General features: G+C 35.9%; 1 protein-coding gene across 6 annotated transcripts in view; it reads right to left on the reverse strand.

Annotated features, from left to right (window-relative positions):
• Window positions 1–26,711, reverse strand: part of LOC129538674 (sodium channel protein type 1 subunit alpha) — an 88,391-nt gene that overhangs the window by 13,213 nt on the left and 48,467 nt on the right. For all 6 annotated transcript variants that reach the window (XM_088829843.1, XM_088829841.1, XM_088829836.1 and 3 more), the window contains exons 17-20: window positions 13,586–13,706; window positions 12,693–12,847; window positions 10,488–10,661; window positions 6,039–6,161 (exon numbers count right to left, since the gene is read on the reverse strand). In XM_088829843.1, the coding sequence (XP_088685969.1) occupies window positions 6,039–6,161; window positions 10,488–10,661; window positions 12,693–12,847; window positions 13,586–13,706 (573 nt within the window). The remainder of the gene's footprint in view (window positions 1–6,038; window positions 6,162–10,487; window positions 10,662–12,692; window positions 12,848–13,585; window positions 13,707–26,711) is intronic.

Consider the following 26,711-nt stretch of genomic DNA (forward strand, 5'->3'; position numbering starts at 1 on the left):
ATTAAAGTCTATCAAGAATGCTAGGCCTTCTGGAATTACAACACAGTGTGATAAGTGGGCCAAAGGAAGTAAAAACATTAATGACAAAGAGGGGAATGAGAATGAAACAATGAAGTCAGCTGAGTTATCCAGGCAGATCCAGATGGTGTGAGCTATGCAAGCCTACCAAGTTGACACATGGCCTCTCACCTTAGCTCATGTGGCCATCCGTATTAATACAATTGAATGAATGTTTTTATTTTATACTTCACTTTAAACATGTGGATACACTTAGATTTCTTTGGATTCAAGATTTGAAAACTGAAATCAAGTTATTATTCCTCTCCTTTTCCAAATATTTTGCCTACCATCCAGATGAAAACGCTGCTTCTACTGTGTATACACAAAGCACACATTAAAATAGGCTTTTATTTTAAAACCTACAACACCCAGCTTAGGCCATGAGCAGAACACTGATTACCTATACCTATTTCTTGAATTCTTTTCATATCCATCTGCAGGTCTCACATTTTTCTTCAAAACCTTTTTCACCTTTATCATTTCTCCATCTTCATGATCACCATCTAGTTCTGACATCTGTTACTACCAACTTGTACTATTGTCTTCCAGTTGTCTCTTTCTTTTAATTCACGTAAGATGAATTTTCTTCAACTCTCATTTAAAGTTATTTAATGACTTTTCACTAATTATCAAATATTTGCCTTACCTTGATGTTCAAATCACTCCTCAATCTACATGTCTAGTTTTAACTTCACTAGCTACCTAGCCTTCATGCCAATCCAACTAATGTAGTCACCATATGCAAATAACATTACCAGAGAGTTGAGACACCATTTCCTTTGAAATTCCTTGTCCAATTCCTCCTCTTCTGAAACACTTTTCTTCTCACTAGCTGTATTTCAAGCAGCACTTTTGTCATGAAGCCTCACTTCCACTCAGTTTAGCCTCCAAGATAGAGATGTTTCCTCTTTTGAATTAAAAAATCAGAATTCTAGCACTGGACAGGACTATAGAGATACTTTACTACTGCATTCTCATTTGGCAAATGAGAAAAATGAGCTAAGCCAGCTTCAGTTCAGAATGTAGACCACGAGTGGCATCTAGTGCTTCTTCCACTCCACTGCACTAACTGTCCCTAGAGTTGCTCCTACTTATCTGCTACCCAGACTGCTCTGTACTAGAGTTAATTGCATTCCTGTAATCTTCACAGATGGTAGGCTTTTTCTTTACTTCAGATAAAAAATTATATTTGTGAATTTTCCAAGGCTCTGAGTACTTTGAATATAGGACTATAAAAATGGTGATTGAATGAATGAAGTAAAGGTTAGCTTAGTATTTATTGATCAAAACAAATTTTAAATGTTATTTCTAGATATAGGAATGAGAATAAAGAACTGTACACAAAAGATGTGGGGTTAGCTAATAAGTCTGCGGGGTTTCCTTTGAAACTGGGGATTCAGTTTGCATTCAAATTAACTCTATGTAATACATGACACAAGCAAGTGCTCTGCAGTAGCATGTTTTGAGATACATTTACAATGTTCGCATACATTTGGTACAGAGAAAAGGTTTATTTTTATAAGATAAAAGGACTTACTCTACAGAGGTCCATCTATTCTTAAAATTTCATTAAATTAGACAATGAAGGATATGAGAAAGGACTCACATCCCAAGAGACCCAAGCCCTCTCTTGTTTCAGCACAGAGAGAGGTGTATTAACTCCTTTCTGGCTCCAGGGAACTGCAGTAATTGGTTTCCAGGTGGTGAAGGCACTAAGCAGAACTGGACTAATCAACTGGAAAGAATAGATTGAGGTTTCAGGCTGCATCAAAGGAGGTTTAGAAGAAAGGAACTATCTTAATGAATAAACACTAGAGGTGCTTCTCCTCACAACCATTTTGCACAGCATTATCCTATAGACCTTCTGTATTTTAGCATAACTCACTGTTATAGAAACTGTCTCTGGTTCGTTATCTCCTTTTTAAGTAAATCAACACCAAATGAGAAATTGACAATTAAAAATGCAAATCAATGTTAGGAATTTTGATACATGCAGAAATGTCCTCTTGCCTAAATAAATTGCATTTGAACTTCAAGTCAATACTACTCGTGGATTCTACTGCCTCTTTAATCAAAATACTGAAAAGACTGTGAATAAAAATCAAAAGTAGGCAAAGTAGAAATCACCCCTTTTAAAGTATGAAGAAAAGTATAAAATCTTTTAAAAACCTAATGTTTTCATTTGTGTTGTGGGATTTACTTAAGGTAATTATTATTGAGAGATAAGATATATCAATTGCTGCTGCTAAGTCGTTTCAGTCATGTCCGACTCTGTGCGACCCCATAGAGAGCAGCTCACCAGGCTCCCCCGTCCCTGGGATTCTCCAGACAAGAACACTGGAGTGGGTTGCCATTTCCTTCTCCAATGCATGAAAGTGAAAATTGAAAGTGAAGTCGCTCAGTTGTGTCTGACTCCTAGCGACCCCATGGACTGCAGCCTACCAGGCTCCTCTCTCCACAGGATTTTCCAGGCAAGAGTACTTGAGTGGGTTGCCCAAACAAAAATTCTAACTTTTTCTCTCCCTCAGAAATAACTATCATCCTTGCACATTATCCCAAACTTTAAGAATAAACAAAATGTGGGGCTTCCCAGGTAGCTCACTGGTAAAGAACCTGCCTGCTAATGCAGGAGAAACAGGAGATGTGGGTTTGATCCCTGGATGGGGAAGATTCCCTGGAAGAGGAAATGGTGACCCATTCCAGTATTCTTGCCTGGGAAATCCCATGGACAGAGGAGACTAGTGAGCTACAGTCCACGGGGTCACAAAGAGTCAGACACAACTGAGCACAGCACAGCGGTAGCAGATCCATTTTTATTTAGGTGTTCACTGTGCTGTCTTCTAAGACACTAAGAGGTTAGTTGGGAGCGATGTATTCTATGAAGTCAGTTTATGCATTAAATACTATCTTAATACACATGATATTTTATTTCTAGGTGGGTGTTGTCTGTATAATTCAAATAAGTGGATCCTTTCAAATTTACTTTTCCTATTTAAAACACAAATCACATTTGGTCAGTCAACTCTATCTTAATATGTTTTTGTTTTTTTGCATTTGGAAAATAACCCCTATAAACTTACACTTAATAAGACATGAGAATGATCACACAATCAATTCCAGTCTATGAAACCTGGGATTTTTACACTCCAGCATCTGCTCACACAGATCAACAAGGCAAGAAGCCACTGTTGGTAACTTGATATTAATTTTCAGGACTCAGACCAATGTCGAAAATAGCAAGGGTCCTTTTAAATGACTCAAAGAGCATCATTCAACTTGACAAGTTAAAAATTTTATTCAACCATTCTGAACCAGGGTCCCCCCCATCACCAATCATATAGATATTCTCCCCATAAATGGATAACTCGATATACACACATCTAATCAGATTCAGTGAAACTTAATAAGGATATCAACAGCTGGGCTTCAAATCCACAGAGGGTAAATTCACAAAAGGTATTTTTCTCAAAAGAAAAGTTAAGGCAATTGAAAATAGGGGATTAGAATGTAAATATTGTATTTTTCTTACTGTGGTACAATAGTACCCCTCCCAACCCCTCCCTCATCCCACGACACAAAGCCACAGTGAACGGATGAAAGGAAGCAAAAGGGGTAATACAGTACCCATAACAAAGGGCTGAGGGGCGGAGCCAGCGCTCCCCCCCATCCAAGTTGGAGCAAGATTATCCTATACAAAATAGAAATATATAGTTTGTTATTAGTTAGAAATCTGATATGACAGAACAGTTGGTGTTACTTTTTGTATATGATGCTCTCTGTCTGTTTCCCTATCAATCAAGACTTGAGTTCTTTTGAAAAAAAAAAAAAGAAGATATTTAAGATTTCCTAGATAAGGAAATTGAAAATACAAAATGTATTTTACTCCAGTTATTCCTGACATCAATTCACTCAGTTCAATTTTACAAGTTGAAAAATTTGGACTGGAAATTTGAAATACAATAAATGTTTCAAAGCTGTCAGCCAGAAATGTGCATAAGACATGCAAAACATAAAGGGCAAAGTGATGATAATTTATTTCTCACTTTCTAACTTCTTATCAAGCACTACATGACATGCTTTACTTGGTAATATTGCATTAAAGCACATGCTTTGAAAAAGCGACAAAACAACGAAAATAAAATGAGTCTGATTTACGCTTTGACATAGCCATTGTGATTTTATGCTACTAGGGAAAAGAATAAAATGAGAGTTTCTGAATATATTCAAAGCTCACTTCTAAATTATAATCATCATTATTATTTCCATCCTCACCAGCATATATGTTTATATTTTTAACGAAGTCAAAAATTCCAAACACCAGAAACAAACACACGCAAATAGAATCAATAATCAGGTTACTTTGTCTTTACAATGCCAAATACATGTTGAAACCATCAGCCATTTTAGGGTTGTATCATGCTGTCATTATGAGGCAAGAACTATATTCGTAAGTGTGATAATTTAAATGATGAGTTCATCTCCTATCAGTATCTATAATGAGTTTATGTTTTTCAAACTTCAAGTTTCAAAAATTGGCCTCCCCTACAGCATAAAAAACATTATTGATCAAAATTATAGAGAAGGTCCTTTCCATAAAAATTAAAGGCCCACAGGGCCTTGTATTGTTTTGCAAGTAAGGTGTTAAATATGAAAATGTCTGGCTTTTGGATTCATGGATTTAATCAACTTACAAAAGGTCAAACGTGAAATAATTATAAGAGCCTCAAATCTTTAGAACTGTTCAGATTTCAGAAAACTTTTCAAATGTGCATGCATGCTAAGTGGTTTCAGTCATATTCAAATCTTTGCGACCCTATGGACTTGTAGCCCATCAGGCTCGTCTGTCCATGGGGATTCTCCAGGCAAGAACAGTGGATGGGTTGCCACTCCCTTCTCCAGGGGATCTTCCCAACCCAGGGATCGAACCCAGGTCTTAAGTCTCTTGCATTGGCAGGCAAGTTCTTTACCAGTAGCACCACCTGGGAAGCACCTTTTCAAATGTGACTTCCAATCAAATGTTTTAAAAAAACATTAAAAAATCCTTTCAAGTAGAATATATAAAAATGATATTTTTCTCTATTTTAAGTGGAAAATAAACTTTATTTTCACATATCCTGAAGAGAATTTCAGTAACATTTTAGTAAAAATGTGAGGATCTCATAAGACTGGTGGCTCAGATGGCAAAGAGTCTACCAGCAATGCAGACCTGGGTTCTATCCCTGGGTTCAGAAGATGCCCTGGAGAAGGGAACGGCAACCCACTCCTGTATTCTTGCCTGAAGAATCCCATGAGCAGAGGAACTCGGCAGGCTGCAGTCCATAGGGTCACACAGAATTGGACATGACTAAAGCAACTTAGCACTTATATATAATCTTAAAGTAGATATTACTGTTTATATAAATTAAGATTAATACAGTTACAGGTTGAGGTTATATTAATATAACTTTTTGAAAACTGAAATTCAGTTAACTTTTAATATCTACCCTTGAACATTTAAATAAGGCTAACTTTGGCATTGTAAAGACAAAATTTTGACAATTTAAGTTTTTTTTCTTTTATATTTAGGCAAGATTCATATTATTTTCAGTAAAACTCATTGAACACAGTTTAGACCATCACAAATGAGAACCACATGATGTAGGATTTATTTTAGTTGATTATTATCATCATCATCATGACACACAGTACTTTAATATTGCATCTGCTTTTTTGTGTACAGGTTTCGAAGGAAACTCCCAAAATGGATTAAGAAATAAAGTCATTTTAATGAGCACAGCAGATAAATGATATTATATCATTTCAAAGGAGGCCTAAGTTCTCTTGCATATCACCTAGAAGTAAATATGCAACAGATAAAAAGATAAAGTAGCAATTTTGCAAGGATTTGCCATTCCTTTTGCATGCATGAATTTTCCTTTCTTAAAATTTAGTTTAATTTTGGCTATATACAATACTTCATGTTCTTTCATGGGTCTTACCCTCATCCCTTCAAATCGTGATAAGGCTCTTAGAGGTCTCAGAGCTCTTAGTGTCCTGAGAGATTTGATGGCACCAAGTTCTGAGTAACCCAAGGCATTTGCTGTTAAACTGACCAATGAAACCTGAAAGCATACAAAAATAAATAAATAAAAATAGAATTATTGCCATTCAATTTGTAGTATTCTGTAACACAATTATAATTTATTACAATTTCATTTTATTGAAGTATGGTGGCTCAGATGGCAAAGAATCTATCTGCAATGAAGGAGATCTGGGTTCTGTCCCTGGGTTGGGAAGATCCCCTGGAGAATGGAACGGCTACCCACTCCAGTAGTGCCTGGAGAATTCCATGGACAGAGGAGCCTGGCAGGCTACAGTCTATGGGGTTACAAAGAGTCGGACAAGAGTGAGTGACTAACACTGCCACGCATAGTTGAATTGCAATGTTGTAACAATTAAGTTTTTATTTGTAATTATTCAGAAGATAAATGCTTTCATGTTTTTAGTAAACCACTTAAAATTTTAAGGAAATATTTTTAGTTTGATAGAAAGAAAGTAGCTTTCATGATGTTATTTAAAGCTAGTTGAATAAAAAACAATAAATGTCATGTGATTTATTAATCCCTCAAGTAGTTAGAAAACCTAAATAAAAACTGATTTTCAAAAGGAAGAAAGTCAGATACAAGAAAATGTCATTGATCCTCCTTCCTTTATTAAGTTGTTGCTGAATTTAGAAATTTGCCATTCTAAAGGAGATCAATCCTGGGTGTTCATTGGAAGGACTGATGCTAAAGCTGAAGCTCCAATACTTTGGGCACCTCATGCGAAGAGTTGACTCACTGGAAAAGACTCTGATGCTGGGAGGGATTGGGGGCGGGAGGAGAAGGGGACGACAAAGAATGAGATGGCTGGATGGCCTCACCAACTCGATGGACATGAGTTTGAGTGAACTCCGGGAGCTGGTGATGGACAGGGAGGCCTGGCGTGCTGTGATTCATGGGGTCGCAAAGAGTCGGACACGACTAAGCGACTGAACTGAACTGAGTAATAAAATGTGAAAACTATGATTGTATCAGAAAAGGCAAGCAATCTCTATCCTGTGTTGGTTGGTATTTTCAATTAATAATTGATACCCTCAGAAATTAATGTACTAGTTTTGAGGTTGATTTTTTGGCAGTGATTTTTTGGTGTCTTGCTAATACTTTGTGTTTTCACTTGCCTAAAGTTTATTTCTATATAAATAATGTAACATAAAAGTACTTCCATCATGAAATTTACTCAAATTTTTAATACTAATTTAGAGCCTCCTGCACTCTTGCTTGGAAAATCCCATGGATGGAGGAGCCTGTTGGCTGCAGTCCATGGTGTCTCTGGGGGTTGGACATGACTGAGCGATTTCACTTTCACTTTTCACTTTCACACACTGGAGAAGGAAATGGCAACCCACTCCAGTGTTCTTGCCTGGAGAATCCCAGGGACGGGGGAGCCTGGTGGGCTTCCATCTATGGGGTAGCACAGAGTCGGACACGACTGAAGTGACTTAGCAGCAGCAGCAGCAGCAGCATGGTACTTGGAGAAGGCAATGGCACCCAACTACAGTACTCTTGCTTGGAAAATCCCATGGGCAGAGGAGCCTGGTAGGCTGCAGTCCATGGGGTCGCTAAGAGTTGGACATGACTGAGTGACTTCACTTTCACTTTTCACTTTCTTGCATTGGAGAAGGAAATGGCATCACACTCCAGTGTTCTTGCCTAGAGAATCCCAGGGACAGGGAGCCTGGTGGGTTGCTGTCTATGGGGTCACACAGAGTCGGACACGACTGAAGTGACAGCAGCAGCAGCCATGGTACTTGACCCAAAATGGCCCGTCAACATTTATTAAATAAACTATCCAAATTTCATTTGCATGAAATATGCAAAACTAAGAAATAAAATTTTAAGTGTCTAATTCTTTAAATAAAGACCAAAACTCTGTATCCAAATAGAATTTCTTTGGTTTGAGAACAGAATATTGGATTGTTCCAAATAAACTAAACACTATTTCTGCACAATTTTCTATATTTTAGTGTATTAAGTTGGTGTTTTTTACTTTACTTGAGATGTGGTATAATTCCTTTTGTCTTTCTTTTAGAGTGATACACTGATCCTTAAGAAATAATTTAAAAAGAACCTTGAAAAATGAAAGAATTATTACTGCAAAACTACAAAATTCTCTATAGAATTATTTTCCTAAACTATTTTGGAAATGGCTATTAAAAACCAACTTACAATAACAAAATCATTGTTCTTCCTCTAAAAAGTTCAGACATGTAATAAGTCTAATAAAGAAAAGTAAAGCTTAGAAATCTTCAAAAAGTTTAAATTACATTGAGATTTAAAGCCTAATTTGAAAGTTTTTGAAGAGCTGAAATATGAAATAACTTCTAGTGTTTGAAATATCAATAGCAGAAACTTTGTGAAATGCTGAAGCAATTATTCATTTGAGGTTTCTTTTTTTTAATTGAAGTATAGTTGATTTCAGTATTCTATTAGTTCCAAGTTTACAACATAGTAGTTCAAAATTTTTATAGATTATATTCCATTTAAAGTTATTATAAAGTATAGGCTATATTCCCTATGCTATACAATATATCCTTGTGACTGTCTGACTTTATACATAGTAGTTTGTACCTCTTAATCCTCTACCCCATCTTGCCCCTCCCCCATTCTCTCTCCTCACTGGTAACCACTAATTTGTTCTCTACATCTGTGAAATCTGTTTCTACTTTGTTACATTCACTAGTTTGCTTTATTTTGTAGATTTCACATTTAAGTGATAGCATATAGCACTTGTCTAACTTATTTCACTAAGCATAACAACTTCCAGCTCTATTCATGTTGTTACATATAGCAAAAATCTCATTCTTTTTTATGGCTTAGTAGTATTCTATTTAGTAGTATTATAAATCTTCTTTATCAATTCTTCTCTTGATGGATACTTAAGCTGCCTCAACATCTTGGTGATTATAAGTTATACTGCTATGAAAATTTGGTACATGTACCTTTTTAAAGTTTTCATTTTTTCCAGATATATACCCAGGAGTGGAATTTCTGGATCATATGGTAGTTCTGTTTTTAGATTTTTGCAGAACCTCCACACTGTTTTCTATGGTGACTGCACCAACTTATAGTCCCACCAACAGTGTACAAGTGTTCTCTTTTCTCCACATTTTTTATTTGTGGCCCTTTTGATGATAGCCTCACTGACAGGTGTTAGGTCATATCTCTTTGTGGTTTTGATCTTCATTTCCCTGATGATTAATGATACTGAGCATCTTTTCATGTTCCTATTGGCCATATGGATTTCCTCTTTGGAAAAATGTCTATTCAGTTCTTCTGCTCATTTTCTAATTGAGATGTTTGCTTTTTGATGTTGAGTTGTAAGGGCTATTTATATATGTAGAATATGAGCCACTTATCACTCTTTTGAGGGTTTTTTTTTTTCTAATTTACTCATTTCATAGTAATGTTAAGCTTTTCAAATAGCTCTGGATTTGCCTTTGTTCAACAGAATTAAAGAGATATTACATGGCTCTTGGTTCTACAAATGCTTTCCATAAGAAAATTGAGTAGTTCTGCTGGATTATCATTTTAGGAGAATAAAATGCCTATGAAGTCTGTGGTATTTTGAAAATACATTTTTTTAAGCTGAAAATATGGCAAACATAAAGCATGATATTTGCCTTTAACAAATCTCAAAGACAGCTACTTGCTTTGGGCTGATGAAGTATTAATTGTTGAATACACCAACTCTGTGAAAGGCTGTTGGTATATTATGGGCTTGCCGTAAATCTAGTTATATTCCAGAGTAACTCCCATCACTGCATGAAGTAGAGCTTTTTCACTATTCCCCATGAATCTTACTTTCTATAATTTAGTTACAAGGTATATAATCTACTCTTTAAAAATATCCTTTAAGAAAATCAATAATTTTTAAAAAATTGATGGTAGCTTCCACCATCATCACTGGTTTGTTTGTTTACTGAGTGCCTCTAACTCTTATGTACTAATATGATCATTTTATAGTGTCAGGAGCCAAGTAACTTAGTGGCACACAAAACAGTGGTGGGGCTTGGATTCAATCTCAACTCTGTTTGAATCATAATATTAATAAAAGTAACTTAAACATCATATCCTATTTCACATTCTCTCTACAAACTTCTGATGTTTTTCCCTCAACTTTTTATCTTAGATAACCACCACAAATCCCATCCGCCCAATGCTAAATCAGTACTAAATTAGCTTATTTATTACAAAAACTACACTATTATTCAGTGAATTAATTTAGTGTCTACTAAGTAGCATATCCTGTCAACATAACAGAGTGATCAAAGATTCACTATTTTGGAACTAGTTTATAAATAAGACAAATTACCTTGAATGAAAGACAAAAATATGGAGGATACTTACATCAACAATTAAGAAGTCTAGCCAACACCAGGCATTGGTGAAATACGTTTGATAGCCATATGCCACCCATTTTAGAAGCATTTCCAGAATGAAAATGTAAGTGAAAACCTTGTCAGCATATTCCAACATTGTTTTGATAGTCTTTCGCTGGTCAATATATATATCCTCAAATGCCTATAAAGAAAAGTTATGCATTTTAGTTTTCTGAAACTTTTATACTACAACTATTATAGGCTGTTTTCCCTGATTACATATTTTTTCCTGATTTTCATATATATAAAAAGAGATTTCATTGGAAAAGGAGGGTAGAGGAAAAGTAGCTATTGATGTTTTTATTTTTCTTTCTTTCAAAGATCTTTTAATGAATCAGGAGAAAAGTTATGCTCTCTATTGATCTTACTAAAAGGTAGAAATAAAAGCATAACTCTAAGGAATTAAAGTGACTTGTTCAGGAAATAGTTCTTGATGTCACGTCTTGATGCTGATATCCCAACTTGAAGTTATTTTTTCTCTTTGTTTCATATCTTTTGCCTCCTCCTGTTAGCCTCTTTATTGTTTCCACAGAAAGGAGGTTGAAGAAATAAAACAGCTTATATTTTTCATAAAGCAGAAATTATAATTGATCAATACATCACCTAATTTTGCTCTACAGTTGAGTTCATTTGTCCCCTTCATTTTGTTGACAGTTTATGTTTATCAGCAAAGATATGGTATAACAAAGATGGTAGCATGAAATTCCTTCTCATTTAGACTATATACTATGTATTCTTCTTCTAATATGACCTCAATGATACTTTATATCTAAGTCTATATTCATTTAAATGGTGAAAAAAACTATTTCTTATCTAAAGTAGCATGTAGATGAAATTTATTTCATCAGAGAAATATGAAGAAAAATATAGAAAAAACTGTGTTAGAATTATACATTTTTACGTTAAATAAACCTAAGTTATTGTGTTTCAGTTAAGTACTGTATCATCTTTCCATCTCTGTCTGTCTACATCTATTTTATGGTTTAAGTAGTCTATTTGTGTCAGCATTTTCCTAAAGTGCTATCTATGTGCTATACTTTACATTTTTGTAAATGATTTTTATATAAATAGAAATTGATTCTGATGAAATGAACACCTTTATATAGAGAGAAACCAATCCTTAAATGATTACTTAGGCACACTGCCCAGTATTTATTGTTACCAATATTCGCTGGTTTTGGAATAACAAAGAGAACACTGGATGCATTTCAAAGGGGACAGAGAAGTGGTCCCTAAGGACTTATCAACTATCCATAAAGAGATAATAATAATATAATTCATAAACAAAATTCATCAGAACATAGAAATTATATTAATATATATACCCAACCACAGGATTTTCTTTAACTACTCTGTATTATCATGCTTCAGTTCAGTTCAGTTCAGTTGCTCAGTCGTGTCCGACTCTTTGCGACCCCATGAATCACAGCACGCCAGGCCTCCCTGTCCATCACCAACTCCCGGAGTTCACTCAAACTCATGTCCATTGAGTTGGTGATGCCATCCAGCCATCTCATTCTCTGTCGTCCCCATCTCCTCCCACCCCCAATCCCTCCCAGCATCAGACTCTTTTCCAGTGAGTCAACTCATCGCATGAGGTGGCCAAAGTATTGGAGTTTCAGCTTTATCATCAGTCCTTCCAATGAACACCCAGGATTGATCTCCTTTAGAATGGACTGGTTGGATATATGAGTAATTAAATACTCATGTCCTTTGGCTATCATGAATAAATTAGAGGGACAGATTCCCTGGATTACTTAACAATAAATGAAAATTAATAATTAGTTAATTAGAAATGTATGTACACATAATAAAAGTAAATGCAAAGCTGCATAGTTATACATTGTCTGTAGTCTGGAAGATATGCAGTGGTGTTACTAAAAATGCCCTGGAGATAGGTAGAAAGATATGAGTGGACGGGTAGGTGGATGGATGGATATAGTGATGTATGCATGTTTAAGGAAGAAGTCATAAATAGAGATAACAGTTCTGGGGTTATCAAACAGAGATTAATGGCTGATTCCATGGAAACGGAAATAGCTATACAATGAGGGTTCAGGAAAAATAATGCATTGGATAATAAAAGAATGCAACAGAAAGGATTAATAAGTCATCAGTATTAGGTGATTCTAAAAACTTAGTATTATGGCACTTTTGCTTAATATTCACTCACCAGTGCACCACTACTGAGGAGAATCATGAAAACAATGAAGGTCTCAAACCAATTATGTTCAACTATTCGGAAACACGTTCTTCTCAGATTCCACCATTGTTTTCCTCTCCCTTCTTCCACACTGATTTGACAACATTTGAATCTTTGCACACAGCCTGCAAATATAATGTTCAAACAGGAGCAGATAAATAACTTCTCCTGCTTCAGTGATACCCTTTGGCATGTTCTGGATTCATTTACTCATGACTATTGCCATCTCCACCTTGCTGGGCTAAAACTCTGTAAGCCTCTGGTAGTAGGAACACAAGCATCAGCTATGTGAAGTTGTGAAAACTATTCAGCCCCTTATTTCCATGGGAAACTAATCATGGAGAAAACAAAGCAATAAGTATGGATTTATTGTCCACACTGCGCCAGGCTCAACTAGGCACTGTGCAGGGATCAGGAATGGGGCAGTGCTTATTTCCTGTTCCAACCAAGTATTGGAAACTGATGTTATCATGGAAAAAGAAGTGCTTGTAATTCATTTGATAATAATATAAAAATTATTTTTAAAGCAAATGTTGTGTATGAGAATTTTGACTAATGTTTAAGATGCTGACTTCTTGCGAAATCACTGTTTTATTTGAAAAATTATAAATTAGCTATTCATTTTGACTACATTAAATGATCTTTTCTCCATGTTCATGGTTCCTTACACAAGGCAGGTATAACCAAAATATAATGAGAGATTTTACATATGTTAGCTTATTATAAGTAATTAAAATAGATTGACTATAATGTACTACTCTATTCTGAGTTGTCCATTTTGGATGTTCAACAGCTTTAAAAAAGGAAAAAAACAACAACTGCACTCTATAAATGTAAGATTAACATGAAGGTCATTTTTTTACCTTCAGTGAAACAGGCTTCAGGTTCAAGGGTTTCCTCGGGTTCTACTACAGGCTGTTCCTCGGCAGGTGCTCCAATGTCTACAGTGCTACCTTCAGATGAACTACTGCTTTCATTAAGTTTCTGACCATGAGATGGACATAAAAAGTAAATCACTTTAATTTGGTCACTAAGAAATAGTCTAGCAAGAATACTATGAACTGATTTTGGATTCTCCTTGAAATAAAGAGAATTTTAAGATTAGAGCAAAAGAGTGATTGAATAAGAGGAGGAAATTAGAAAATAAATCTATGGTAATAAGATTATATAAGGTATATTAAGATTTTTATATATCTTATATATAAGATTATATAAGGTATATATATTAAGGTATAAGAAAATAATCATTCACCATAATTTGCAGTGTATGAAATCAGACTGCTATATTTTGAAGTTACAAATGGCTATTAAAAATATGTACTAAGCAAACCACTGTCTTATGAATTAGAAAAGACACAAAAGGAAGGTTGAGCGAGGAGTTAGTATAATTGCTATCATAAGGCTTAGAGAGGTTAAGTAACTTGTCTAATGTCATATAACCAGTAAATGAGAAAACAAAGATTTGAATTATTCCTGAGCCCAATGTCCATGCTCTGTCTTCTGTGCAAATACACTGTTTCTGAAATAAAAGAAACAGTGTATTCACATGCTTATAATTCTATCCATTTAAAAGTGAAAATAATCCATAGGAAAAATCCCAAGGTGAGTCTAACAGATGAAGAGAATCTACAATTCAATCTTGAGTGACATAAAAACAAAACATCTATCCATAATGTAAACCAATAACGGAATTTTACAAAGATATAAATATTCAGTATCTTCATGGAAATAATTTCATCAGATGTAAAAAAACTAACCTTTGGGTAGTTGTAGACATGAGTTTCTGTTTAATCTTTGTTTACAGTAATTCTTCCAAATGAATTATACACTTGTTAGAAAGCAAATGGCATAATAGTAACAAGCACAAACAATAATAAAACATTTTGGTATAATATTACTTTAATTCAGAGAAATTTTTTAAAAGTACTACTTGAAAAGACTTTAAAATTTTGAGGCAAATCCTGTTCTTGCTTATCATAGTTCTTCACACATAGTGCCAAATATCAGATTCCATATCAAACTTTGTATCCATTACTAAATATCATTATTGGTCACCCAGACTTCAGTTTTTCAATTAGCAACTGTGAGTACTAAGATGAAAAGATGTGAACCTAAAATAATATAAAATCAATTTGTTTCTGCTATTGATGGCCACACTAAATATCCTCCTCTGTTGTGTCTTGCCTGTATTGTTGTTCAGTTGCTAAGTCATGTCTAACTCTTTGCGACCCCATGGACTGCAGCACACCAGGCTTCCCTGTCCATCACCAACTCCCAGAGCCTGCTCAAACTCATGTCCATAGAGCTGGTGATACCATCTCATCCTCTGTCGTCCCCTTCTCCTCCTGTCCTCAATCTTTCCCAGCATCAGGGTCTTTTCCAATGAGTCAGTTCTTAGCATCAGGTGACCAAAGTATTGGATCTTCAGCATCAGCATCAGTCTTACCAATGAATATTCAGGGTTGATTTCCTATAGGATTGACTGGTTTGATCTCTGTGCAGTTCAAGAGACTCTCAAAGAGTCTTCTTCAGCGCCAAATTAAAAAAGCATCAATTCTTCAGAGCTCAGACTTCTTTATGGTCCAACTCTCACATTCACCCATGACTACTAGAAAAACCATAGCTTTGACTATACATACCCTTGTTGGCAAAGCGATGTCTCTGCTTTTTAACATGCTATGTCTTGCCTAGATGATGATAAAATAAATTGATACTTTTTTTCTTAGTGTATAATTACTCCAAGTCTTACTGGGTCAGACTTTCTTCAGATGAGAGCTGTTGCCAGTATATCCATCTTTATTCTTAAGATGGGCAAAATAAAGAACAGAATGGTATGGACATAACAGAAGCAGAAGATATTAAGAAAAGGTGGCAAGAAGACACAAAAGAAATGTACAAAAAAATGTCTTAATGACCCAGATAACCACAATCGTATGATCATTCACCAAGAGCCAGACATCCTGGAGTGTGAAGTCAAGTAGACCTGAGGAAGCATCATGATGAATAAACTAGTGGAGGTGATGGAATTCCAGCTGAGCTATTTCAAAATCTAAACGATGATGCTATGAAAGTGCTGCAGTCAATAGGCCAGCAAATTTGGAAAGCTCAGTAGTGGCCACAGGACTGGAAAAGGTCAGCTTTCATTTCAATGCCAAAAAGGGCAATGCCAAAGAATGCTCAAACTACCGCACAATTGCACTCATCTCACATGCTCGCAAAGTAATGCTCAAAATTCTTCAAACTAGGCTTCAACAGTACATGAACCAAAAAGTTTCAGATGTACAAGCTGAATTTAGGAAAGACAGAGGAACCAGAGATCAAATTGCCAACATTTGTTGGATCATAAAAAAACAAGGGAATTCTAGAAAAGCATCTGCTTCATTGACTATGCTAAAGCCTTTAACTATGTGAATCACAAAAAACTGTGGAAAATTCTGAAAGAGACAGGAATACCAGACCACTTACCTTCCTCCTGAGAAATCTGTATGCAGGCCAAGAAGAAACACTGAGAACAGGACATGGAACAATGGACTGATACCAAATTGGAAAAGGAGTATATCAAGGCTGAATATTGTCACCCTGCTTATTTAACTTCTATGCAGAATACAACATGCAAAATGTTGGGCTGAATGAAGCAGAAGCTGGAATCAAGCTTGCTAGGAGAAGTATCAATAATCTCAGATATGCAGATGATGCCACCCTTATGGCAAAAAGTGAAGAGGAACTAAAGAGCCTCTTGATGAAGGTAAAAGAGAAGAGTGAAAATGTTGGCTTAAAATTCAGCATTCAAAAAACTAAGATCATGGCATCTGGTCCCCCATCAATTAATGGCAAATAGATGGGGAAACAATGGAAACTATGACAGACTTTATTTTCTTGGGCTCCAAAAATCACTGCAGACAGTGACCACAGCCATGAAATTAAAAGACACTTGCTCCTTGGAAGAAAAGCTATGACAAACCTAGGAAGTGTATTAAAAAGCAGAGACATCACTTTGCAGACAAATGTCTGTCTAGTCAAAGCTATGGTTTTTCCAGTAGTCATGTACAAAGGTGAGAGTTGAACCATAAAGAAGGCTGAGCACTGAAGGATTGATGTTGGAGGAGACGCTTGAGAGTCCTGTGGACAGGAAGGAGATCAAACCAGTTAATCCTAAAAGAAATCAACCCTGAATATTCATTTAAAGGGCTGATGCTGAAGCTTTAATACTCTGGCCACCTGATGCAAAGAGCTGATTCATTGGAAAAGACTCTGATGCTGGGAATAATTGAGAGCAAGAGAAGAAGCGGGCCACAGAGGATGAGTTGGTTGGATGGCATCACTGACTCAATGGACATGAGTTTGAGCAAACTGGAAGTTAGTGGAGAACAGGGAAGCCTGGCATGCTGCAGTTCCATAGGGTTGCAAAGAGCTGGACACAACTGAGTGACTGAACAACAACATTCTTAAGAATATTCTTAAAAATTAGCTACTCTTGTTTTAAAATCAGTCTTTCTAATATATTACCAGTTATTATACTTCAAGGTGTATTTCCCCTTAAATGCATACAGTTTGGAATCAATCTGGGAGAAATTTTAAAAGGATATAAAAGATGATTAAATGCCCATTATTAGTACTACAATGGAAGATGTGCTCTTAGAAAGTTCCCAGGCTTACATAAGTGATTCTTTATATGTTTATAAATTAATTTCCAAAAACAATTTAAGCAATATAAGTATATCCCATGGTTTGTTTTGGACTACAGCAGGAAAGCGGAAGTATGTCTAGTGTCACTGAAACTCAACCTATCTCAATTAAACACATGACTTCTTTTTTCTCTCTTAAATGTACTTTTTAAACTAAGTTCCTGATTCTGTTTGAAATATCTTTCAGCACCTACAGTCAAAATCATATCGCTTACTCTTATTTATTTCAAATATTGACAGTGAAGTCAAATTTAATTATACCTTTGAAATACTCTGCTCTTAGTTTCATCTTCCTGATTCCTAGGAATGCTCTGTTCACCCTTGTCACCTCTTTTTTGGACAGCTATAAATAATAAATTCACCATTTATTCTAGCCTTACCTAATACTAGACCCTTGTGAACCACAAAGGCCTGAATTATGCAGCTGCTGCTAAGTCACTTCAGTAATGTCCGACTCTGTGCGACCCCACAGACAGAAGCCCACCAGGCTCCCCCGTCCCTGGGATTCTCCAGGCAAGAACACTGGAGTGGGTTGGCATTTCTACCCAATAAATATTTGGTGAATGAGTGAGTGCCTCTGCTTCAGATATTACTACCAAATGAAGTTTCTGTCTCCAGCTTGGCTTTCCAACCAAATTTCCCAGATCTGTCTTTCACAGAAAGACAGTGAACTTCTTTAATGTTCTCTGACTTTTAGTAATATAGTGGGTTTTGCCCATCATTTTGGACGAATAATAATTACTCTATCCTCACCACTTTATCTGCATAACTTTTTGGGCACAGACTGCTTTTTATCTAGCCCACCTCCATGCTAATTGACTTACCAAACTAACAATGGTTGGCATTTTCGCTGTAAAACAATGACTGATACCACTAATATGCTATTTTCTCAGGAAGTTGGCTATACTGTAGTACATCTCTGCTTCACCTGGTGAGTTGTATGCTTATGAAAAATAAGCTGTTTGTTTTCAAATCAATCTGTACTATCGTAAATTAATATATTATAATTATGGAATTTACTCTTGTATAATCTTACAAAATGAGTTTGAAGACAAAGTTACTGTATTCATAAAAATTAAATTGAAATCACTGCATAAAAATAGTAAAGGCAAATCCCTAAAACATAAACAAACACATAAAGAAAAGCTTGTTGAAGTTGCTATATAACACAGGGAACCCAACCTGGTGCTCTGTGATGACATACAGTGGTGGAATGGGGGTGAGGAGGGAGGTTCCAGAAGGAGGGATATATGTATAATTATGGCTGATTCATATTGTTGTATGGAAGAAACCAACAACATTGTAAAGCAATTTTCTTCCAATCAAAAAACAAATTAAAACATAGCTTGTTGTAAAATTAGGTGTGACTAGGGTATTTTTAAAAAGGGTATGCTGTTGTTGTTCAATTGCCCAGTCACGTCTGACTCTTTGCGACCCCATGGACTGCAGCACGTCAGGCCTCTCTGTCCCTCACCATCTCCTGGAGTTTGCCCAAGTCCATGTTCATTGCATTGGTGATGCCATCCAGCCATCTCATCCTCTGATGCCCTCTTCACCTTCTGCCCTCTAATCCTTCCCTGCATCAGGGACTTTTCCAATGAGTCATCTGTTCGCATCAGATGACAAAAATACTGGAGTTTCAGCTTCAGTATTGGTCTTTCCAGTATTTAGGGTTGATCTCCCTTAAGATTGACTGGTTTGACCTCCTTGCTATCCACGGGACTTTCAGGAGTCTTCTCCAGCACCACAGTGTGAGAGCATCAATTCCTTGGCATTCTGCCTTCTTTACGGTCCAGCTTTCACAACCGTATGTGACCACTGGGAAGGCCATAGCCCTAACAATATGGATCTTTGTCAGCAGAGTAATGTCTCTGCTTTTCAACACAGTGTCTAGGTTTGTCAGCACTTTCCTGCCAAGAAGCAATAATCTTCTGATTTCATGGCTGCGGTCACCATACGCAGTGATTTTGGGGCTCAAGAAAGAGGAAATCTGTCACCACTTCGGCCTTTTCCCCTTTTATTTGCCATGCAGTAATGGGGTGGATCCCATTCTTAGTTTTTCTAATATTTAGCCTTAAGCCAGTTTTTCACTCTCCTCCTTCACACTCCTCATGAGTCTCTCTAGTTCCTCTTCACTTTGCCATTAGAGTGGTATCATCTACATATTTGAGGCTGTTGATGTTTCTCCTGTCTATCTTGAATCCAGCTTGTAACTCACCCAGCTGGCAATTCTCGTGATGTGCCTAACGTATAAGTTAAGGGTAACAGCAGGCAGCCGTGTCGTACACCTTTCTCGGTTGTGAACCAATCAGTTGTTCTATACGAGGTTCTAACTGTTGCTTCTTGGCTCAAATACAGGTTTCTCAGGAGACAAGTAAGATGGTCTGGTATTCCCATCTCTCTAAGAACTTTCCACAGTTTGTCATGATCCACACAGTCAAAGCCTTCAGCATAGTTGACAAAAGAGAGAGAGATGTTTTTTCTGAAATTCCCTTGCTTATAATCTAGCAAATGCTGGCAATTTGATCTCTAGCTCCTCTTCCTTTTTTAAAGCCAGCTTGGACATCTGGAAGTTCTTGGTACCCATAATGCTGACGCCTAGCATGCAAGATTTTAAGTACGTCCTTACTAGCATGGGTGATGAGTGATGAGGATTGATTTTTTCCAGTCCTGTGGCCACTGCTGGGTCTTCCAGACTTGCTGACATAATGAATGCAAAACCTTGATGACATCATCCTTTAGGGATTTGAATAGCTCTGCTGGAATTTCATCACATCCACTAGTTTTATTAACAACACTGCTTCTTAAGGTCCACTTGACTTCTAGATAGAATGTCTGGCTTTGGATGACTAACCACACCATTGTAGTATATGGGCTATAAATTTCTGGAACAATGCTAAATTTAGGTTGCTATATAAAGTTCTTTGTAATCTTTGTCTTCTGAAAAAACCTAAACTAGAATCATAGATGATGAATTACAGATGTAGCTGATGATAAGCAATGATGTAGAACTTGAAACAATGAACCCAGGCTGGAACAAGAGGCCCAAAGAGACATTTTACTGTAAGTATGTATCATTTTTCAAAATGAAGCAGTTCAATATTTGGGATCCAGAAGTACTTTGTATGCATTTCAGGAATGGGACATGATTACAAATTAGATTTTTAAATTTAGTATCCATATATGGTTTAAATAGGTCCCTAAAACAATGTTTTGCAAAAGAAGCCTGGTAAGCCACATCCTGACAGACCCCTTTGATAGACCCTGATTCTCACACTAGTGAGGGAAACTTGCCCCAACTTTAAATCATACTGACATCAGATAAAGTGACATGTGAATGTTAGAAAAAACCAACCACAGGCAAGTGGACTCAGGCCAGCTAATCTACTCTAGATAAACTATGCGATCACAAGAAAAATTTTAGTGTTTTTTCTTTAAGTTTGTCTGTTCTGTTCTGTTGAGTCGCTCAGTTGTGTCCGACTCTTTGCGACCCCGTGGACTGTAGCCTACCAGGCTTCTCCATCCATGGGATTCTCCAGGCAAGAATACTGGAGTGGGTTACCATTTCCTTCCCCAGGGGATCTTCCCGACCCAGGGATCGAACCTGGGAATTCCGCACTGGAGGCAGACGCATTAACCTCTGAGTCACTAGGGAAGCCCCTTTAAGTTTGTACATAATGGAAATAAATAGAATGTGAAAAAGAAAAGACAGACAGACAAAACTGATACAGAAGAGACTGAGCTGAGAAGCATGCCTTGACAATACAGAAGAGGCAGTAAGGGTTTTGATTGATGAGCTAAATAAAGAACATTAGTAGGTAAATTTGAAATTAAAAAATAAATAATAAATGTATTAAACAAAAATAGATTAAATAACAACATTAATAAACTGAACCCAAGTTTGTTGAGTCATTGGCATCACCTTTAGGATCCTGCTGATAATACTAAAGTTTGTATGTTTTATTGATTTTTTTTCCTAAGAACCACCTACTACACTAATATTATCTGCTACATTAATTTCTCTTTATTTACGTTCCCTTTGTTTTGTTGTTCCATTTCTAATTTCTCAAATTAAGTTCTATGTCATGTTCTTTCATCCTTTCTTGGTTATCTTTGTTAATAGCAAGATAGTCAGAGGGTGTTTGGTCCAACTTCATAGATTTTTGAGAGAAAAAGTTCTTATTTATTAAGAACAGTTATTTATATATTTTATTTTCTACTTAACCCAATATTTGCTTAGGAGGAAACTCTTAAATTCTCAAATGGTTATATTTTTTCTGGTATTTTATTATTACTTTCTAGTTTAACTGCATTGTGATTGTGATTAACCCTATATGACATCTTCTATCTTGAATTTATTGGGATAATAACCCTACAATTTCTGCTTGTTTGAATTTATTGAGGCTTACTTTGAAACCCAGTACATTATTAGTTTATATAAGTACACCATGGGCCATTGAAAATAAGAATTCTCTGTACATATAGTTTTTCTAGATAACAAGAAATTTATAAAATTTATAACATTTTACTATTTATATTATTCAAAGGATTGACATCCTTATTTTCCTTTGATTCATCACAGACCAAAAGAATAGTATTTAAACTCTCACAACCATTATACTTTTTCAGTGTATTTTTATATTTATCATTGTTGAAATAAAAGATAATATGGTTCTGAATCCTTTATTTGGTTGGAGTATAAACACTATTACTCAAAAAGGGAAGGAAACAATTTTTAGACCTGAGATATTAATTCAGATAAACATGAGATACGAATTCAGATAAACTACTAAATAACTTGGATAACAAAAAAATTAAATTTTTCTAATAAGTACTTGTATTGATTTAAAAACCAATAAAACAATTAATTTTTCCTTTTTTGTTCTTACATTGAAGTTCACTTTTATTTTGAAATTCATCATTCACATAATAAAGCAATTGGCTCTCATGGTCTTTGGGATTTAATAGACTATTTTAACTATTTAGTTTTATGTTTATTAAGCCATTAATTGCTCTTTAATTTACTCATTTCCATTTGGGCTAGTTCATTTAAAAATATATTTTCACATGTAACTCTCAATGGCTCAATTCTATACTGACTTATTGTCCATATATGTTTGGCAGGATGACAATAAGTGAACAGAGAGAATGAAAGAACTACATCGCATCTGAAGCATCCACTTTGCCTTGTACACAAGGGCATTCAATAACCACTTAATAACTACAATCCTGATGGGAAGAGCATTTTTCCTCCTCAGTGGATTTATGCAACATTTCTTGCTTTTTAAAAAACATTTTCTACTATAGCAAATGATTTTGACCTTGAGGGTGAAGCAAAACAAAGCAAAGCAAATAGTACTGTCTACAATATTTCTTTGAGTAAGTGATCACATTTTTTTAGTTATTGTTCTCTGACTCAATCTTAGGATGTTTATACTATTATTTTAGACTTGGTTTGTTACAGGGAGCTTATTTATAGTGTGTAATAGAATTTCAATTTATAATGTGATAAAATATTTTAAAAATAAATCTGGAATTTAAGGGTACAAAGGATACAGAATATGTGTATAATACATGTATTTTTTATTTTTGAAAAATATTTTAAAAGCTGGCATATACTATTTTAAAGTTGAGAATTTTACTGTTAATATATGTATTCATATTAACATGTATATTTAAGATATATATCTTAAATCATACATAGTTGAGATGCTCAACATCAAAAATATCAATATTAATATTTCATTGTGTACATTGTACATTCGTAAATATTTCTAGTGTACACTAACCATATTAAAAATTAAAGTGACTTCTATTAAAAACTTTCAGCAAAGCAACAGTATCAAAGGAACAGATTCTGTACTGAGATTTAGAATTTCCATAGGGAAGCTATGAAAAAATCAAGTACTAACTCTTTAATTTCCTTACCATCCCTAAACTCAGATGATTTCTTCATTATGATTTATGTTGTAATGACAGTCTTCAGTTGATTATTCATACTCAATACATATAAAATTTTCTTATTGTGAAATCTTCTATCAGTCAAACATTTGCCTTATGTAGGGGTGAAGGTGAAGAAACATCATTCTAATATACTTTGAATTGGGATTCCTAGGTGGCACTCGGAGAAGGCAATGGCAAGCCACTCCAGTACTCTTGCCTAGAAAATCACATGGACAGAGGAGCCTGGTGGGCTGCAGTCCATGGGGTTGCTACTAGTCGGACACGACCGAGCGACTTCACTTTCACACATTGGAGAAGGAAATGGCAACCCACTCCAGTGTTCTTGCCTGGAGAGTCCCAGGGACGGCGGAGCCTGGTCGGCTGCTGTCTATGGGGTCGCACAGAGTCGGACACGACTGAAGAGACTTAGCAGCAGCAGCAGCAGGTGGCACTAGTGGTAAAGAATCTGCTGCCAAAGCAGGAGAAGCAAAAGACGGGTTTAATTGCAGGGTGGGAAGATCCCCACGAGGAGGAAAATGGCAACCCACTCCAGTATTCTTGCCTAAAAATTTTCATGGACAAGAGGAGCCTGGAAGGCTACCTTCCATGGGCTCGTAAGGAGTTGGGTACGACTCAATGACTGAACACACAACACACATTCTGAATTCTGCTTTAAAGTATGTCAAACTAATAAGATGGAGGCAATCCCTGCTGTAGAGACCAGAGGTAAAGAGATGGTCTATACAAAAAAGCTGGAGGCATATATACCTATCTCCAAGTAGATTCTTAATATCTCCAGATATACTGTCTGCTATTTTTCTACTGGGGAAAGTTATGTTATCATGGTGTTCATAAATTTGGATATTTGCAGAAGTCTTGGGATATATCCATTTGATTCAAGATTAACCAAAGACTTCCTATTCTTATTTCTGTATTTAACATGCATTTGCTAGATACTAACTGTATGCTAGAGACTAGGATAAATGTGGGGCATATTATGTTAAATGAAATGAGCTTAATCCTTGTTCTTAGACACATTTTAAAACTGATATTGTCCACATAAGGCATTCCCTGTAGACCTGTATGTGGTAGCACAAATTTAACTTGCTGATATTCAGCAGTATGTAACAGACTGAAAACGATCATGTGTTCTTCAACTTATACATAATAAAGATAAAAGTATTAAATGAGGAAATATCAGCAAAACAGTAAGGAAATATTTATCACTGGGAGGACAAGTGGGATCTACTTGTTCACTGGGATCAATGAACTGTTCAATACTCATTTATTCATTCATTTAATAAACATTTTGTATACGCTGCGGACTTAAGGTGAGTAAGACATGGTTGGTGTTTTCCCTATTCTCAAAGACTTCATAAACTAACAATGCAACCACAGATGTGCTTCCTAATTATTTGGAGGATTCTTGCAGGTGGGATTACATGCAGAAAGGTATATTCCTAAAGCACAACTTTGAGTACCCATAATTTGGGAGAATAAGAGCTCTGTAATTAGCAGATCTCTACAGATTAGTGTGGTATGCAGAAGCAGATCAGTCTAAATTATAGGCCAGCAAAGGAGGAAGAGGACCCTCCAGGACTGATGGAGATTCAGATTCTCCTGGCTTTATCATTAACCTGTGCCAGGCAACAAGGGCTTGGTATTCAATACCAACTCTATGCTGCTGCTGCTGCTGCTAAGTCACTTCAGTCGTGTCCGACTCTGTGCGACCCCCTAGACGGCAGCCGACCAGGCTCTATAGTGAACACTTATTAGTTTGTCAGTAAACAGTATTATTCAATTCAAAGAGATACCAGAGATAGTATACTTTTAGACATTGTTAAGGAAATTTAAGGTAATGATTCAAAATATAAACTGTAACTCACTTTCTGGATTCTAGGCCAGGATCAATCTTTACTACTTGTATGACCTTGGCAAGTTACTTAAACTCTTTGTGTTCAATTTTCTTATTTGTAAGATTAGAATAATAGTATCTATTTCACGGTGTGAAGACTGAATGAGATAATGATACGTGTAAAGCCCTATAAACAGTGCTTTGTCTATAGTGAGCAAACAACAAATGACATGTTATTAATATGATCTGAATTACAAAGACTCAAATGAGAGTTTTACTTCATTCTGGCACGTACTCATTGCTAAAATAAGGGTACTTTCCCCTAACTATGCTACTAATATGTTGTTTTTATTCCAAAGAGATATACGTTTAATAACTCAATTGATTTTAAAAGTATTTATTTAAGCAGAGTTAGGGTAGTAATTGCACCATCACTACCTTTTGTTTTTTAGTCCTTTTAACTTCTGAACAGCTTTTAGATTCTCATAAGATTCCTATAAGCACTACAGGACAGATATACTCACATTATAACTAGGAAACTGGATAATATACAATCAGTGATTGCCCATAATAGAGTTAAGACCAACACACTCTTACTTTAGTATCCATACAAATCAACCTAAACTCAAAAAGCTATTGAGCCCTTATTATGTATACAACATTGTACTAGGTGCTTCAGAGGATTTAAATTATATAAAACACAATCCATTGCCAAAGGAATTACTTTCTAATTGGGGAGATATGATTTTATTTGTCTTTTGCATAGTCTCAGCAATTTTGCACAGATTTCAGAAATCTATCAAGGCACAATCCATGAAAAAGAGAACTGATAAACTAGACTTCATTAAAATTAAAAATATTTGTTTTGTGAAAGGTATCATCAAGAGAGTGAGAAGAGAAGCCATAAATTAGGTGAAAATCTTTGCAAAAATGAAGCTGGTAAAGGACTGTTATTAACAATGCACAAAGAATTCTCAAAACTCAACAACAAGAAAACATTTATAAAAAAAAACACAAAAAACAGGTCAAAGCTCTCAACAGATACTTCATCAAAGAAAAACAAATGACAAAGCAGAATATGAAAAGATCCTCCACATCATATGTCTTCATAAAATGTAAATTAAAAAACAATGTTCAATGCAGGACTATTCACAGTAACTAGTACTCTTGCCTGGAAAATCCCATGGATGGAGGAGCCTGGTAGGCTGCAGTCCGTGGGGTCGCTAAGGGTCGGACATGACTGAGCGACTTCACTTTCACTTTTCACTTTCACACATTGGAGAAGGAAATGGCAACCCACTCCAGTGTTCTTGCCTGGAGAATCCCAGGGAAGACGGAGCCTGGTGGGCTTCCGTCTATGGGGTCACACAGAGTCGGACATGACTGAAGTGACAGCAGCAGCAGCAGCAGGACATGGAAGCAACTGAGATGTCCATCAATATATGAATGGATAAAGAAGCTGTAGTCAGTCAGCTCAGTTCAGTTGCTCAGTCAAGTCCAACTCTT

This window comes from Moschus berezovskii, chromosome 2 (assembly GCF_049115385.1).
Source record: "Moschus berezovskii isolate FMDL1 chromosome 2, NW_MosBer_1.0, whole genome shotgun sequence".
In the NCBI taxonomy this organism is placed as follows: Eukaryota; Metazoa; Chordata; class Mammalia; order Artiodactyla; family Moschidae; genus Moschus; species Moschus berezovskii.